At 37.2% G+C, this 15000-nt stretch overlaps 1 protein-coding gene across 1 annotated transcript in view; it reads right to left on the minus strand.

Moving 5' to 3' along the window:
* The window catches only part of LOC136280407 (tubulin polyglutamylase complex subunit 2-like), a 21906-nt gene that overhangs the window by 6432 nt on the left and 474 nt on the right, over window positions 1-15000 (minus strand). Inside the window, exons 3-4 of the mRNA XM_066165432.1 lie at window positions 14959-15000; window positions 11029-11166 (exon numbers count right to left, since the gene is read on the minus strand). The exon at window positions 14959-15000 is cut by the window's right edge and continues 46 nt beyond it. Of these exons, the coding sequence (XP_066021529.1) occupies window positions 11029-11166; window positions 14959-15000 (180 nt within the window). The remainder of the gene's footprint in view (window positions 1-11028; window positions 11167-14958) is intronic.

The raw sequence follows: 15000 nt of genomic DNA on the forward strand, positions 1-15000 counted from the left end.
TCAAATATAAGAAATTATTTGATGAGACAACCTATGTATTTTATGTACCTATGTATTTATTATTAAGTCATTTTGTAACCCAGTTTTTTGAAGTAACAGGATCACGAACGAATTAAAATTTTAGGGAACATGGCCTGTTAAAGTGTCTAAAAGTGAAAGTTTACCTTAAAAAAAATATTTATTGTATCTTCAATGAAGCCCAAGAACGTGTTCGACTTTTTCATCGGGCGCAATGGATAAGTTAGAAACTGGCAGATCTTCATTCGTATTTGAAGTTGAGGAGCTCCGTCGAACTCAACTGAAATGGCTTGGCTTGTTCGAATGAAAACTTTACGAAGCAGTAAAACTTTTCAAGTCTTGTAATGAAACTTTCTAATTCGTCACAACGGGAAAAATAACGTTTCGTGGAAATATGTTGCTATCGCAAAACCTACTTAAAAATTAAAAAAAAAGGAAACAGTATAGCATCAAACTTGGCCTAAACATGTTATCTATGGTAAAACCTGGCTGATCCACCATAGAAAGAAAGTTCTAACTGAGTTTGTGGGAAATAAAAAACAGGTGATTTCGACAAAAAGATTTTATTAACAAAGACGACAGGTGACGACAGTAGGATTTATTGTTCCTGTTATACTCATTTATATTCTATATGTATAATGCTGGAGGGTAAAGTTCAGCGTTTCGCCTTCTAGTGACTGTTAATGCGCACTACTTTTGTTACATTTTTAGATTTAAAAAGCCAGGACCTGAATACTGCTGAAAGAGTTAGCCCTAATCGCTTTTCATACCAAGGAGTTCATAAAATTTATAACCTCGAGAGTTATACATGAGCGAGTTTGTTTTTCTCTAGGATGTACTCGCCGAGTGTTTCTTACCAATTCTTGAGTGCTCAAGCCACTTCCAAAGTGCTTCATAACAGAACAGGGCACAGTCAAGGCTTCTTTATTTTTTTTAAAGGAAAAAATCCGTTATATTCCCTACGCAGTAATTTCAATTTTCAAAACAAACCTTACTTCCTGAGCGAACAACAGTGTCGTCAGCATACTCTATACTCTCCTAAAGCAGGCTACAATAAAACAATCAGGATACTCATTAGAGTGATTCAAATGAACTAATTGGTTAAGCACGTCTGAAGCTGTCAAAAATGTTAAACCATCTAAGTTCACAAACTATCAACGCCTACAATCTGCAATAGTTTACAAACTGAAATAGTTCGGTGGGCCGAATATAACACTTTTGCCTTAAGTGTTTTAGTCTTAATACAGATTCTGAACTGCTGTGAGTGATGTGGCCCACTCAACACATCGGGAAGGATATCAGAGCAAGCTCTTAGTTCAGTTCACTCGAAGGGCGACCGATGTTATTTCTGAGGTTTGCTACACTGTAATGACCGGAGATCGCCATGATAACCCAGTCGCGATGGACCTCAGCATGATCGCTGTTGCTCTGACATGCTCATGATCTGCATGAATTTAAACTTTATATACTATACGAGTGTCAGCTGTGTTTGATTTTTATTACCTTACGTAAGTTTATAATCTAAATGAGCGTGAAAACCTTCAAAACTCGGATTGTCCATTTTGTTTTCTTTGCTAGGATTTTCGTCTCCTCACACGTTAAACTAGTGCAAATTACAGAGCTTGGCATGTTTACAAACCCTTATTTGGTTCTTCTGTTGCTACTTGCCGGCTCGCTTATTCCGAAATTTCACTTCCAAGAAACGAAAAAAGGGTAGACAAAATACAAATTGGCAGATGACGTGACAGCTTTGGCTCAGCTCCGTGCTCTATACTCTGGTAGAACACGCCCTTTCAACCAATGACAGCGCGTGTTATTTCCGAACTTCATTGCTGATTTTCACGTGACATCATAGAATTCGAAAATCCAAAAATACAGGGCAACGAAAATTTTTATCCTCATCAGGCATATGGGGGTCTAAATTTGTATCTGTTTTCAAATTTTTAACACAAAAGCGTGCTTGGTTTGGAAACCAAAGCAGTTTGAAGTTCAGAGTTATGGTGGTTGCGTGACATAAAGCTCCGATTGCGTTTATAGACCTATCTGGTGATTTTCAGCCTTTTTTCATATTAATTGTTAGGAAAAGTGTTTTCTTACATGTTTTTTGGTTTAGTTTAGATAATCAGTGGGCTAGATAGCCAAAGTAAGTTCCAGAAGTCCTCCACTATTTCCGGCCGCCATGTTGGTGGACCAAAGATAATCACCAGCATGGCGGCTCCATACTTGACTCTGTAACTTTGCGCCAAACATTTCGACGAACATCTTAAGTTTGGGAAAACAAAGAGACCTAAAACTTGGAGAAGTGCTTCCTTAACCTTTCTCCTATAACACTGCAATTTCTGAACCTTATCCAATGAATTTCTCTCTCTCAATGTGTAACAATGAAAACGATCAATATAACACTTGATAAACACGAGTCACTCTAGATATCAAAAAAGTTGTCTATTGATTTTGGCAACAATTGATCACGATAGCTGAACGCTTCTGAAGGAAGATAAAAATAGAAGTGATTAATCAGAGTATAAATTAGAATCACTCGACTGGTGTTATTCTCGTGGCAAAAACACAAAAGGAAAACAAAGCAATAATTGAGCACTAACACTGCTCTCGATTTCGAGTTTCAAAAGATGTGCTCAATACTACATAGCCACTTTCTAACTTAACGTAATATTTCACCAGGTAACTGCCGTAATTTGAAGTTTACCAGTTTTCCTAAACCTGGCTACAGGTTGGAGAATCACACGGTTCGAACTATTGAAGTATTCGACGAGGATCTCTGCAAGGTGCAATGCTACCTAGAACCTAACTGCGTCAGTTATAACTTCCATACGATAACACAGCTGTCTGGAACACACAAGTGTGATCTGAATAACGCTACTATTGAACACGATAAAGATCTGGTGAAAAACGAAAGTTATATTTACCGCGGTGCTGAGGTGAGGATGACGCTTATTAGCCAAGAGAATGAAATTCTTTGTCTCGTCGAAGCTTCTTAACAAGACCAAGGATTCCCTAGCCTATCCCCCTCCAACAACCAAAAGAAAGGTTATGATACTTACACGTTTAAACTTTGAAATAGAGAATTGGGAGAAGCATATTATTTTTTATTATTATTAATTTAATATCCCTACCTCCAGAGTTTTTGTGATACATTTTGAGGATTTAGACACATTTTTTTTCTCGCTCTGAACAGTGCCACGTGTATAAAGAGAACCTATGTTCAACGCAGACATTTGCTTGATAAATAAGCCAGCTTGCGTGGAACATATGGGCATATAATTGAGAGCACACACGAGGACCATTACAGAGGACCTATAGATTTGACAAACCTGCATAACATTCAGAACTCGCAAACACGAACGCATGCGCAGAAGGTTAACACAAAAATTAAAGTGCTCCTATTCGTTTTGTTCGTAAGAATGCTTGTGCCAGAAATCCTTGCAAGAATAATGCAACATGCCAAGCTGGGTTTACAGACAGAGATTATCAGTGTTTATGTGTTCTTGGATCTGGATTTGAAGGCCATGATTGTGGTGAAGGTGAGCAATCCTCTGCAATTTGTTTCCAGTTAGTAAGATGATAAATTTGTTTTTTCTTTTACCATTTTTTACAATGAACAACTGCTGAAGCGGATGTCAGTAAAACTGGATACAAATTCTATGCCAAGGTCAGAGATGATACCATCATTCGTTAAATTTATCACCGAGACGATGAAAAGCATTAAGTTCTCCAATCTCCGCTCTCTCTTTTATTTTTTTATCGTCGTCATTATCATTATTATTATTTTGTCTGATTTTCATTTAGATATATATGAGTGTATCACCAAAAAACACAGCTGCGAGGGCAATACGACATGCAATAACACCATCGGATCGTATATCTGCAGGCGTAAGGAGGGATATCAAGAAATTGACACAAACTGTACTGGTAAGTATTCTTATCTTACAACAGGAAACGTTAACATAAGCGTTAAAACAACAACCTTGACATAATTGTGATGCTCACTTTGTTGTCTAAGACATAGATGATTCTTGTAAAGAAACAAATGGCTCTGATGTAAATGCTGAATGTAACAATACCCTGAGATCTTACAACCACACGTGTAAATATGGATTTCAAGAGAATGAAAACAATTGCACAGGTAACTGTTTTTAACCTATCATGCTTTTTTATTTCACCTTCCTAATTTTATGAATTGAATACAAACCATAACAGAACAAAACGCAAGACAAAGCATAAAAAATAGGTTTCATTTAAATGACGCTTCTTTGTTAATGTTCTAGACTTAAAGGAATGTACTGACGGAACGCACAGTTGTGATAAGGATGCTGAGTGTAACAATACCTTAGGATCTTACAAGTGCACGTGCAAACATGGATTTCATGGAAATGGAACTAACTGCACAGGTAACTGTTTGTAACATATCATGCTATCTTATCTCACCTTACTTTTCGGAGGTGACTTTAAAAGAAAAACAAATCAAGAAATACAAACTAACAAACATTAACAAAACACAAGAAAAAACAAAAAAACAGGTTTCATTTAAATGATACTTCTTTTTCAATGTTCTAGATTTGGACGAATGCTCTGACGGAACACACAACTGTGATGTAAATGCTGATTGTAACAATACCTTGGGATCTTACAAGTGTTCGTGTACACATGGATTTCGTGGAAATAGAACTAACTGCACGGGTAACTGTTCGTAACACATTATGCTTTCTTATCTCACCTTACTTTTTTGAGGTGACTCTAAGATAAAAATAAATCAAGAATAACAAACATTAACAAAACACAGAAGACAGAAACATAAAAAAAAGGTTTCATTTCCATGACATTTCTTCTATAATGTTCTAGATTTGGACGAATGCAGTGACGAAACACACACCTGTGATGTGAATGCTAAATGTAACAATACCTCGGGATCTCACAGCTGCACGTGTAAAGATGGATTTCAAGGAAATGGAACGAACTGCACAGGTAACTGTTTCCCGAATTTTGTCTTTCACTTCAACTATCCGATGCTTGGCGGAGAGGTAACCAAGCCTGTAGTTCGTTCCAGTAACGTGGTGTTCATCCTCACGGTGGTGCTTTACGATAAGCTTCGTCGACCAGTTTCATCTCAGAAATATATCGGAAATCGCATATCGTAATCAGCTCGGGAAATTTACTCCTCTTCTGTAAGGCTCATTTATTTTAATAGCTAGGAACTCCTCGGCGAAATCCGCCCGCTGCGTTTCTCCGATTATTTGTAACTCAGCTTGATTTCGTTAGGAGAAAGAGGACCGTCTAACTGTCCTTTCTCTTTTGTGTGGCACTTCACGACAAATCTTATCATACACAATGTCACTCGCGTGAGTTGTACCAACTTGACCGATTTTCAGGTTTTAGTTTCCACCTGTTATCTTCGACGACTTCAACAGAAACGAAACTGTGTGGATGAAAGATTTCTCGGTTTTAACCTCTAGACCCTCCTCGATCTTCACTTGTGGCCACTTGTTTTCTACTTGAAGAAATCTTGAATGGAATGAAATCCCACAAATCTTGAATGAGGATCTTTGCTTGCATTTGGACGGATTGGCGAGACCTAATGGATCAAATATTTTGGTTACTATCCCCACGATAGACCTTCAACTGGAGTTGTGATTCGAGGAGAGAAAACATCTTTTAGAGCATTCCACAGAATTCCGAAGGTTTTTTTGTCACTGGCATGGTGTCGTGGCTAAGGTTAATTTCGAGTGCTCTAAGTTTCTACGGAATGGATGAAAGCACCTCCGGAGAGTAAATTAACTATATACGAGCCTTCTCTCCTGCTTTACTCCGCAGATCTTGAAGTTCTTTGAAAAAATGGATTGCACTGTCAGAGAATTGTATCTGCATATGTATGTTGACTTCTGGACAGTTTCGGAGGCATAAGGTAAATTCTCTCTATTATTTCTTGGTGTTTCCTGAGACACAAACTGGGCACGAAGCGGAGCGGATGCATCACCAAACACGAAGTCATTTTCATCGGGATTTCGATTAACTTCCAAATTCCTCCGAAGAAATCCAAACATCGAACGGTCTAGAGGCGAGATGTTTATTTGTAAGTACATTTCACTGACGTCACATGCAATGGCTACTTGAAAACGGCGAAAGAGTAGGAGGCCTTCGAACGGATCTGCTTCAAGCTTGGGGTCCGGTGGAATTTTATCGTTTAAAGATGTATCTTGAAACTTTGCACTGGTATCAAATACGGTTCTCGTCTTTGTAATGCACCTCTCAGGACGGCATACAGAGAGGTAAGGGAGGTACCACTGACACTGTGGCTCCTTTTCGGGGTAAGATGCAATAACGTTCTGATAGTCTTCTCCTAGTAAATATTGTCGATTTAAACGCTTCTCCGTATTTCTAAGGCGGCTGAAGGCCATCTTTAGTTGTCCGGTAACGACGGACGGTCATGATTATAAGGTGTGGCAACTTGGTAACGCTCTCCATCGTGAACGAATGAGACTAGAACCTTATCAAGTACCATCTCCTCCTCTCTTTTTATTGGTATTGCATAATTTTCGTCGACGCCTAAGGTGTCAACTTCCTAGAACCGCTTCATAGGATCGTTCAGTTCGTTAAATGCCTTTGATCTGCTTAAAAAAGGTACTAGCGAGATTAGTTCTGTTCGTCTTCCTCGACGCTTTTCCTTCTGGACAGCCAATATTCGACCACCCCAACGGCCTTAGTCTAGCGATTGCTTCTCCTCCAGTTTTTCTCTCAACTCAACCTTTGCAAAATGAAGATCATGTGGTCTTGACCAATAAGAAGATCAACTATGAGATTAGTTGCTGGTTCAGGAAATATACAGACACGTAAGTGAGGCCACTGCCTCCAAACCTTCTTATGAGAGTATCATTCGCCTCTTCGCATGCTTCCTCTAACAAAACCATCGCTTTTTCTTTCTTCGACTGGCTTATTTCTCATTCTCGTGGACTTTTTTTCCGCGTCGCATGCCTTAATAAGCTGAACGGAATTATGCCAGTTCGCATTTCTGCCTCGGGGACATGCGAGGGTTTTTCTTGCTTAAACTTCAAGAACATTTTCGTGAAATTCTTTAACAGGTGAATAACCACTGGATATCAATGACGCTAAACCAAAGCAACTTTTTTTCTTGCGACATGCGTCTCTATAATCTGTGAGTTACCCTAGCTTTGTTATTGCGATGTAAACCTTTCACTGTAGAACGAGAGAAAAATGACGTAGAAAGAGCGCAAATTTCAAAACAGTAAACTCGATTTATAGTTCAAGAAAAAGTGGGCTTCGATCGACAAGAGAGTGAAGGTTTGTGATTTTGGATGACGATTACTTCAAAAAGTAGGGTTTTTCGATAAGCTTGAACGACAGTAAGGCAAAAGTGGGTGATTTTCTGAACGACACGTAAAACTTTTGGGCTCAGTGAAATCGCAGAGGGAGTTTCATAGAGAGACAATAGCCAAAATATTGTAATTTTTTGGCTCGATCGACAATGGCGCTAAAATATTTTCGAATACACACTGTTGATGATGTCGCAGAGAGTTTTTTGTTCGTCTCGTGCAATGATGGCACGAAAGAGCGTGATTTTTAGAAATACGCAAAACGGGCTGAATGGTTAGGAAGTTGTAGAAAGAGTTAATTGTATGGCTTGTGCAACAAGAGCACGAAATTTATGATTTGAATGTTTAGTAAGTTGCAAGGGAGTTCCTTGTGCGGCTTGGGCAACAGTAGCTCGAAAGAGCGTGAGTTTTTTAAAGACGTAATAGATGCGAAAATGTTTAGGCTCGATGAAGTCGCAGAGGGAGTCATGGTTGGTCCCCGAGACGATTATGGCACAATAATTTTTATAAATGTGAATGTTGGTGAGGGCGCAAAGATAATTTCTTGTTTAGCTCGCGCCATAACAGCGCCAAAGATCGTTTTTTTTTCAAAGGGACGCGAAGAGGTTCGAACAAACTTCTTAGCACGAGTGACAGTGGTGCGAACGTTTTTGAGTTTTGAATGTTAATGCTCGTATGACAGTACTGTAGCGCGAGGGTTTTTTAAATTTTGAATGTGAGTTGTTCTTTCTTGCTTTTCAGCTTTACTTCAGCAAATATAGCACGAAAGTGCCTGAGTTCTTTATCTTTAATATGTCGTGTAGTTTAACCCCTCCTCCTCTGTACCTTCACAAATTTGCCCTCCATCTCCTGGTAAGTAATGAGTTGTTGTTAACGAAGACTTCCTTACCCCTCCACCAAAGCATGTTATATTTGTCATTTAAGCCATTTCCGATGATTTCGAATTTCGTACAGAGGTGTTCGGCTTAGAGTCGACACTTCAAGCTTTATCCCTTAAAACGAAGAAAATGACCATAAAAGGTGCGTCTCTGAGCCCTATCGTTTGACCGGAATCTAACCCTAAGTTTGATATGTGGCATCAGCTTCTTCCAAATTGTCCGCGGCACTTTCTTCGGATTCGTTCATCTCTATAGTTCTGGCACACGAACAAGAATCTCCCTTTGGCGGCCACCTGTCCGGCCACATTTTTGAACAGCCAAAGTGGTGCGTTTTAAAAAACCAAAATATTATAACAAAAGAGCAATATCAAATGACCCTCATATCATTCACACTCGTTTTGCTGTCCTAGATATAGATGAGTGTAACGATGGAACACACGAGTGTAATATGAATGCTGATTGCAACAACATCATTGGATCTTACAAATGCACTTGTAAAGATGGACTTCGTGGGAATGGCATAGACTCTACTCAGAGTAAGTACTTGCTACCCTTGTAATCTTCAGACTTTTTTGCTTGTTTGTTTTTGATTTTACATTTTAAGATCAAAAGTTTTGGTTTGGGCCGTGAGGAACCAATTCACTCACATTTCTAACAACGTTCTTAATTAGATAGTCAAGAAAAAAATGTCTTTTCATCTTTAACTGAACTCCCAAGATTAATTAGTTTGTAGATTCTCTTCAAATTTGTAACGCACAGTAAAGTAGAAAGATAAGAAAAATGCATTTACAGAAATTTCAAAACAGTCCTATCCTCAAAACTCTCCTCAAAGTTTAGGCCTCTTTACCATGAAAAGATACAGGTTTTTTCATCTCGGTGGTGACCAATCTGAAATTTTGGTATCGGAATCGAGAGCAGAAGCAGAAGAGTAGGCCAGGCACGCCGCGAGATTCTAGGTATGTTTAAAAACATAGTTTGATACCAGGAAAGAGAAGAAAGAAACTCGTGGCAGAGGGGAAGAAGTGCTTTTCTCTTTAGCTTCTTTTAAATTCAGGCCACTATTTTGCATTGAGGAAGACACCACAGGGATATGTTTATTCATTCATTCTGTAAAAGATAACGGTTTACGGTTTGTGTCATCTATTGACGTCAAGATTCGTTTCTTTTTCCTCTTTTTTAAAGCATTTTTTAATGGTATTCTTGTCTACTTTGCGCAATCTGTTGAGCATTCTTCATCTCATTTCTGTCTTTTAAGATTTCACGAATCTTTTTATGTTTCCATGATTTTAGGCTGTCCATGCATAATGCAGAGTATTTTCATATTTCCTCTATTAATTTTTTATAAACTTTTCAATAATCTTGTAACCTTATTTATTTTGCATCAGATGTCTAATATTGTGTTTGCCAAAGATAGAGACTTACACTGTAGTGAAGTGTTTAATTGGATATATCAAATTTTAGCTTTTATTTAAATATTAGTACTATACATACTATACATGAAGCACAAATGTGTAGTTGGTAAATACCAATATATCTTGGAGACTTACATTCATATGACTTATAGTTTATTGAATTTGAATAAAATACTTAATCAGTGAAACTTTAACCCTTTAACTTCCAAGATGTGATTGTCAATTCTTTGCTCTAGCTGCTAAACATTTCCTTGTTAAAAAATTACAAGAATTTGGTGTTAGATCAGGATAAAAACTTTCACCTGATGAGTGTGAGTATTCTTAGTACCTTTTTCATGGATAATGGGTGGATTTTACTGGGAGAAGTTACATGTCCATCACTTCTAGGAGTTAAAGGGTAAAGTACTCATTTGCTCCAATTAAGAGGGGAGGCTGCAGTTTACATCCCCTTAAGAAATGGAAGCTGGAAGGGATTTGATCAGTGACAGAACTGTCAACACATCAACATTTCTTTGTAATATTATTATGTTGATAGAACCCTGTTCAAAACTGTTTTGCTTTTCCATCTCCAGTACAAATTTGAGATTGGGGAAGGTGGTGATTTACAATATCATTTACAAAATAATTCCATTTTCATTTTTGCTATTTTCAAAAGCAATAGGTAACCTTGAATTCCAGTAAGTTAGTTTCCAGTAATTTATTCCTTTGGTGCTTTTTCAGACAAAAGTTGTGCCTTTGCTGTTCATGAAACACACATCAAAGTGCACTTTAAGATAAAGAGCTGTACCTCAGTCTTATAACACAGCTATGGTAACCACATCTCACAAAGTGGAGAAATTTAAAACATGCTGTTTTCATCTTGGTGCTGATCTACCTACTGATCTGATCTTTGATGTCTTTGTAAACCAAACAGACTTTACCATAGCTGTCACATGGATCCAGCTCAAAAACCTTGCAGCGATTATCAAAGTGTGGTTTTACATGACCTGGTGAGGAATTGAAAACAAAGGAAAGAACATCATCTGATGATCACTAGCACTTCTCAGTTTTAGCTGGGACAGATCTTTATTGTTGACAAAATCAAGGTATTCAAGATCCTGTTTCAGTGGTAGATCCAGGGAGGTAGGATGAGTGGGAATCAGATCCTCCTCCATCAGATCTGTCAAATTTTTGAAAGAAAGCTTCTTGCAATGTGGGATCACATATTCCTTCTTAACAAATATATCCACTTGGCCTGAATCATTCCTTTGCTTATATATGTTAGGGTCCAACGTAAAGAAAAATATTTAGTATTTTTTTTTTTTTTAATCAAAGGATGCTTCCCTCTCCCTCTCCCTCTGTCAAATTCCTGGATCTGTCCTCATGTTTGGTCAATACCTTGGCCATCTTCTTCATATGAATCAGTATCTAAATCAGCCAATGAGGGTTTGTCATCACTAACAGATGTTGCTTTAGACAGCAACACTAGACCTGTCACAGGATTCAGCTCCATTTTTCCCAGTGGTAAAACACTCCCTGATTAAATGGAGAAAATAGATATGAAACAACAAATCAAACCGTCAAAATGTTCAGTGATGATTCTAAGAAGTCTTACGAGCCAAGTGACCCAAAACTCTTTATGACCAAAGTTTCCTGCTTCCCGTAGCCTATGAAGGCACCAGGAAACATTTACTATTACTCGCATTATTTTTTCAAAGATGCATTGTCGATACCCTTGTGAAATGGCTTTTGGAATTCCTAGGAATTCCAAGGAATAAAGGTGTGAATTTTCACGGTAAATTCGGACTGGGAATTCCCAACCATAACAACTCTGGTTCTAAAAACCTAGAAATTCCTAGAAATTCCCAGAAATTCCCAGAAATTCCAAGTTTATAGCCAACAGGACTTGGAATTCCTAGGAATTCCTAGGAATTCCAACTCAGAGAACCAATGACTTTCCCTGAAAAGCTGTATATCTAAAAAATTCCTAGGAATTTCTGGGAATTTCTGGGAATTTTTGGGAATTTTTAGGAATGTTTAAGAATTACTGGGAATTTTAAGCAAAAATTTGAGGCTAATGATATAAAATAAATACTTTAAATTAAAAAAACCCAGCTAAAATTCAAGTATTCAATGAAATTTATTTAAAAGCTTGATTAAGGCGTACATGTAAAATATTTTAATTAATTATTAACATTAATGTGTGGTAATATTAGGATGGAATTTGATTTATTTTTCTTTTCTTGAAAACTTCATACGGATTAATCCTCAATTACAGCTATTCATATAAAATAGTTCTAATCAATCATTAAATTTGGTTTGACACAAATTGTGAATAAAATCTGTTGATTCTTTTCCAAAAAATACAATATCCTAAGTTATATTTATATAGTTATATTCTTGGGAGTGAAGGGGCTAATTACAGACAAATAAAATTGATTTTTTGATTAAAATCTTGTTATAACTGTAACAATAAATTAGAATGAAGTTATCCTAAACTGCAAACTTAGCTGCTGTTTGTATTTTTTTTCCTGGACTCACAATAAGTTGGCCTTGAATGAGGTTGTCAACAAGAACCTTGACCATTTTGTATCTGGATTCCTTGACATCTGAATTTGAAAAAAAAAAAAAAATTAAAATATGCATGTTTAAAGCTCAGACCAGGCTTTTAAGATGGCTATGAGGAAAAGGGCATTCATTGGATTCTCAAATTGAGAAATCTGTGTTATATTGAGTGACTTTTATATTAGAGTTAGTACATCTCTCTCATGGATTTTACTAAAAAAGGGCTGAATACATTATTTTGTTTTTACCAAGGAGGGCTTCTTTATGTACTAAAGTTTGTTATGAATCTTGAATGTTCCCAAACGTGACTAGAGGAATCTTGAAACCTTACTGATAGGTTTATTTCATTGTAAAGCATAAGCTTAAGAAACTGCGGCATGCAAGTGACCGATTCGATTCTCAGAATTATTCTAGTTTCAGTTGCGCCGAGCGTTATGTAAGCTTAATTCAACCCGCTACATCTATTCTTTTATAAGATTTTGATCACAACGAATATCGCAATTTTTACTCACCACAAACTTTCAAAATCGTAGCTTTACAGATGGCCACTCGACCCTTGTTTGTACCGGTCCATATGTCAACTGTTGTCCCTACTTTTAACTCCACGGCGCCAACGACTTTCTTCTCTTTTACAACACTCACGCTATTCTCGTTTTCCCATTGAACCAGAATAAAAGCTATCTTTAGAAATGTTATATTAAGCAAAACAGTTGAAATAAGCGATCAACCGATGAAAAGTACATTCAAAGATGAGCGCCAAATGGAGTCTTCTTTGTTTCCGATCACGGGCATGATCACGTGGATCTTTTAGGACTTGTCATTGGCTAGCAAAGTGAATCCGCTGGCTTGCCGATTGCAGTGTTAAGAGAAGCGCCCAACTTTATTCTGACTTCTCCGACCGGTTCTCTGCTTCTAGAAGATGGATAGCTTGGTGATATAAATAAAGATGTGAGCTCACTCTATGTAGAAATAATCGACAAGAATCGATCGTATTACAAACGCACGATTTGTGGCCGAAAGTTGTCGAGGAAACAAAGACTCGAAACTCACTTGAGTTGTGTTAATGGCAAAGGTGAGAAATAACACAAGCCAATCACAGTTTTGAATGCGACTACAAATCGTCTTTTACCCTCATATTTATAAAAGAAGGATACCACATTCGGAAGTGTAAGAGATACATAGATGATCCCAGTGTACCAGTACCTAAATCTACAAAGCTTGACCGTAGCAAGCGTTCAGCAACACGTTCCAACACCGCCATCTCGATTCCTCAGTCAGTCGTTTCCACTGAACTTAAAGCAGTATTGACAACAGAGTAGAGTGCGTCTTACAAAGGAGAAACATTTGTACAAGAGACAGGAGTAGCTATATGCGATTACAGAGGTGCGTTGGAACTCTGGTCCACAAATAGTTATGCACTGCCCGAAGTATAAAACAATTTTGTTGATAGCTGACAGACAGAGAAGAACAACAAGTAAACTTAAGAGCTGTTATTACTGAAGTGTGACTAGCATTTTTCATTTTTATATAAAGAAGGACTTGTTAAATTTGCACCAAAAATAAAAAGATGTAATATTTTTTTGGGAGATCCAGTGATTGGGACATTTAAGAAATTAAGTTATGAAAGGAAACTTGGTTGGTACTTCTCACTACTAACAAGTCTTGTTGACAAATATTTTCAGATCAGAGTTTCAAATAAAGTAAATTGAAGACGTCATATAAAAGGTGTTTTTCCTCAAAGGGTACATTGACTACCTCTGTCTTGTCTGCATGCCAAATGTTTGCAAAGTGTGTGGATGATCCACAAGTATTGGAACTCTTACAAAAATGTTTTGTAAGAATAAAAACAGCAAAACAAATTACAGCAATTAGTCATGAAAATAGAGCAAAAAACTGAAAAAAAGCAGCAACAACAATCATGAAAAAAGAGAGATTAATTAGGTGTTGAATTTGTTTGTCTAAGGCATGAAATTTCTACTAAAAGTATTGTCAACAAAAAGTCTCTGACAACGTTTGAGGCAACTGAGCTTGACTGTTCCAAGGTTTTCTAACAAAGGCAACCAGTAATGTAGGTTAGGGAAGTAAGATAACAATGTAATTATTGTTAATTATTGTGGAAGTTGGCAATTTCCATTTAACATAACTGACAGCTGATTCATGAGAAAATCCATATTAATGTAAAGATTTACTAAAACTTAGTTTGAGTAATAAATTTCATGATCTTTAAGTTATAAACATGTACATGTATGTATATCTCTTGGTAAGTTTTGTATAGCATACCTTTTATTGAGCCAAAGTTTTAAGCCTCTGAAATTACTCTTTTTCTTAAAACCTTCACATTCAAGGTATTGAGAATTTCTTAGAATTTATGTGGACCTCAGGGTATTAAAATTGCCTCAAATTCAATTCCCAGCAATTCCCAAGAGTTCCACACTTCTTAAATTATAGGTAGTTTGTAAAGCTGAGAATTCTTAGGAATTCCAAGGGATTCCAAGTCCTCACAAAACTGGAGTCTTCTTTTCCCAGAAATTCCCAGTAATTCCAAGCTTTTTAAATCAGAGTTAATTTGCATAGATGGGAATTTTTGAGAATTCCTAGGAATTCCTAGGAATTCCTAGGAATTCCTAGGAATTCCCAGAAATTCCCAGAAAACTGGGAATTCAGTTTGCAAGGGTCATTTGCATAATTGGGAATTTTTGAGAATTCCTAGGAATTCATAGGAATTCCCAGAAAACTGGGAATTCAGTTCGCAAGGGTAATTACCATCAAACTTGATGCTCCACCGAATTAACAGTCCATTTGTTG

Source organism: Pocillopora verrucosa, chromosome 4 (genome assembly GCF_036669915.1).
Source record: "Pocillopora verrucosa isolate sample1 chromosome 4, ASM3666991v2, whole genome shotgun sequence".
Lineage (NCBI taxonomy): Eukaryota > Metazoa > Cnidaria > Anthozoa > Scleractinia > Pocilloporidae > Pocillopora > Pocillopora verrucosa.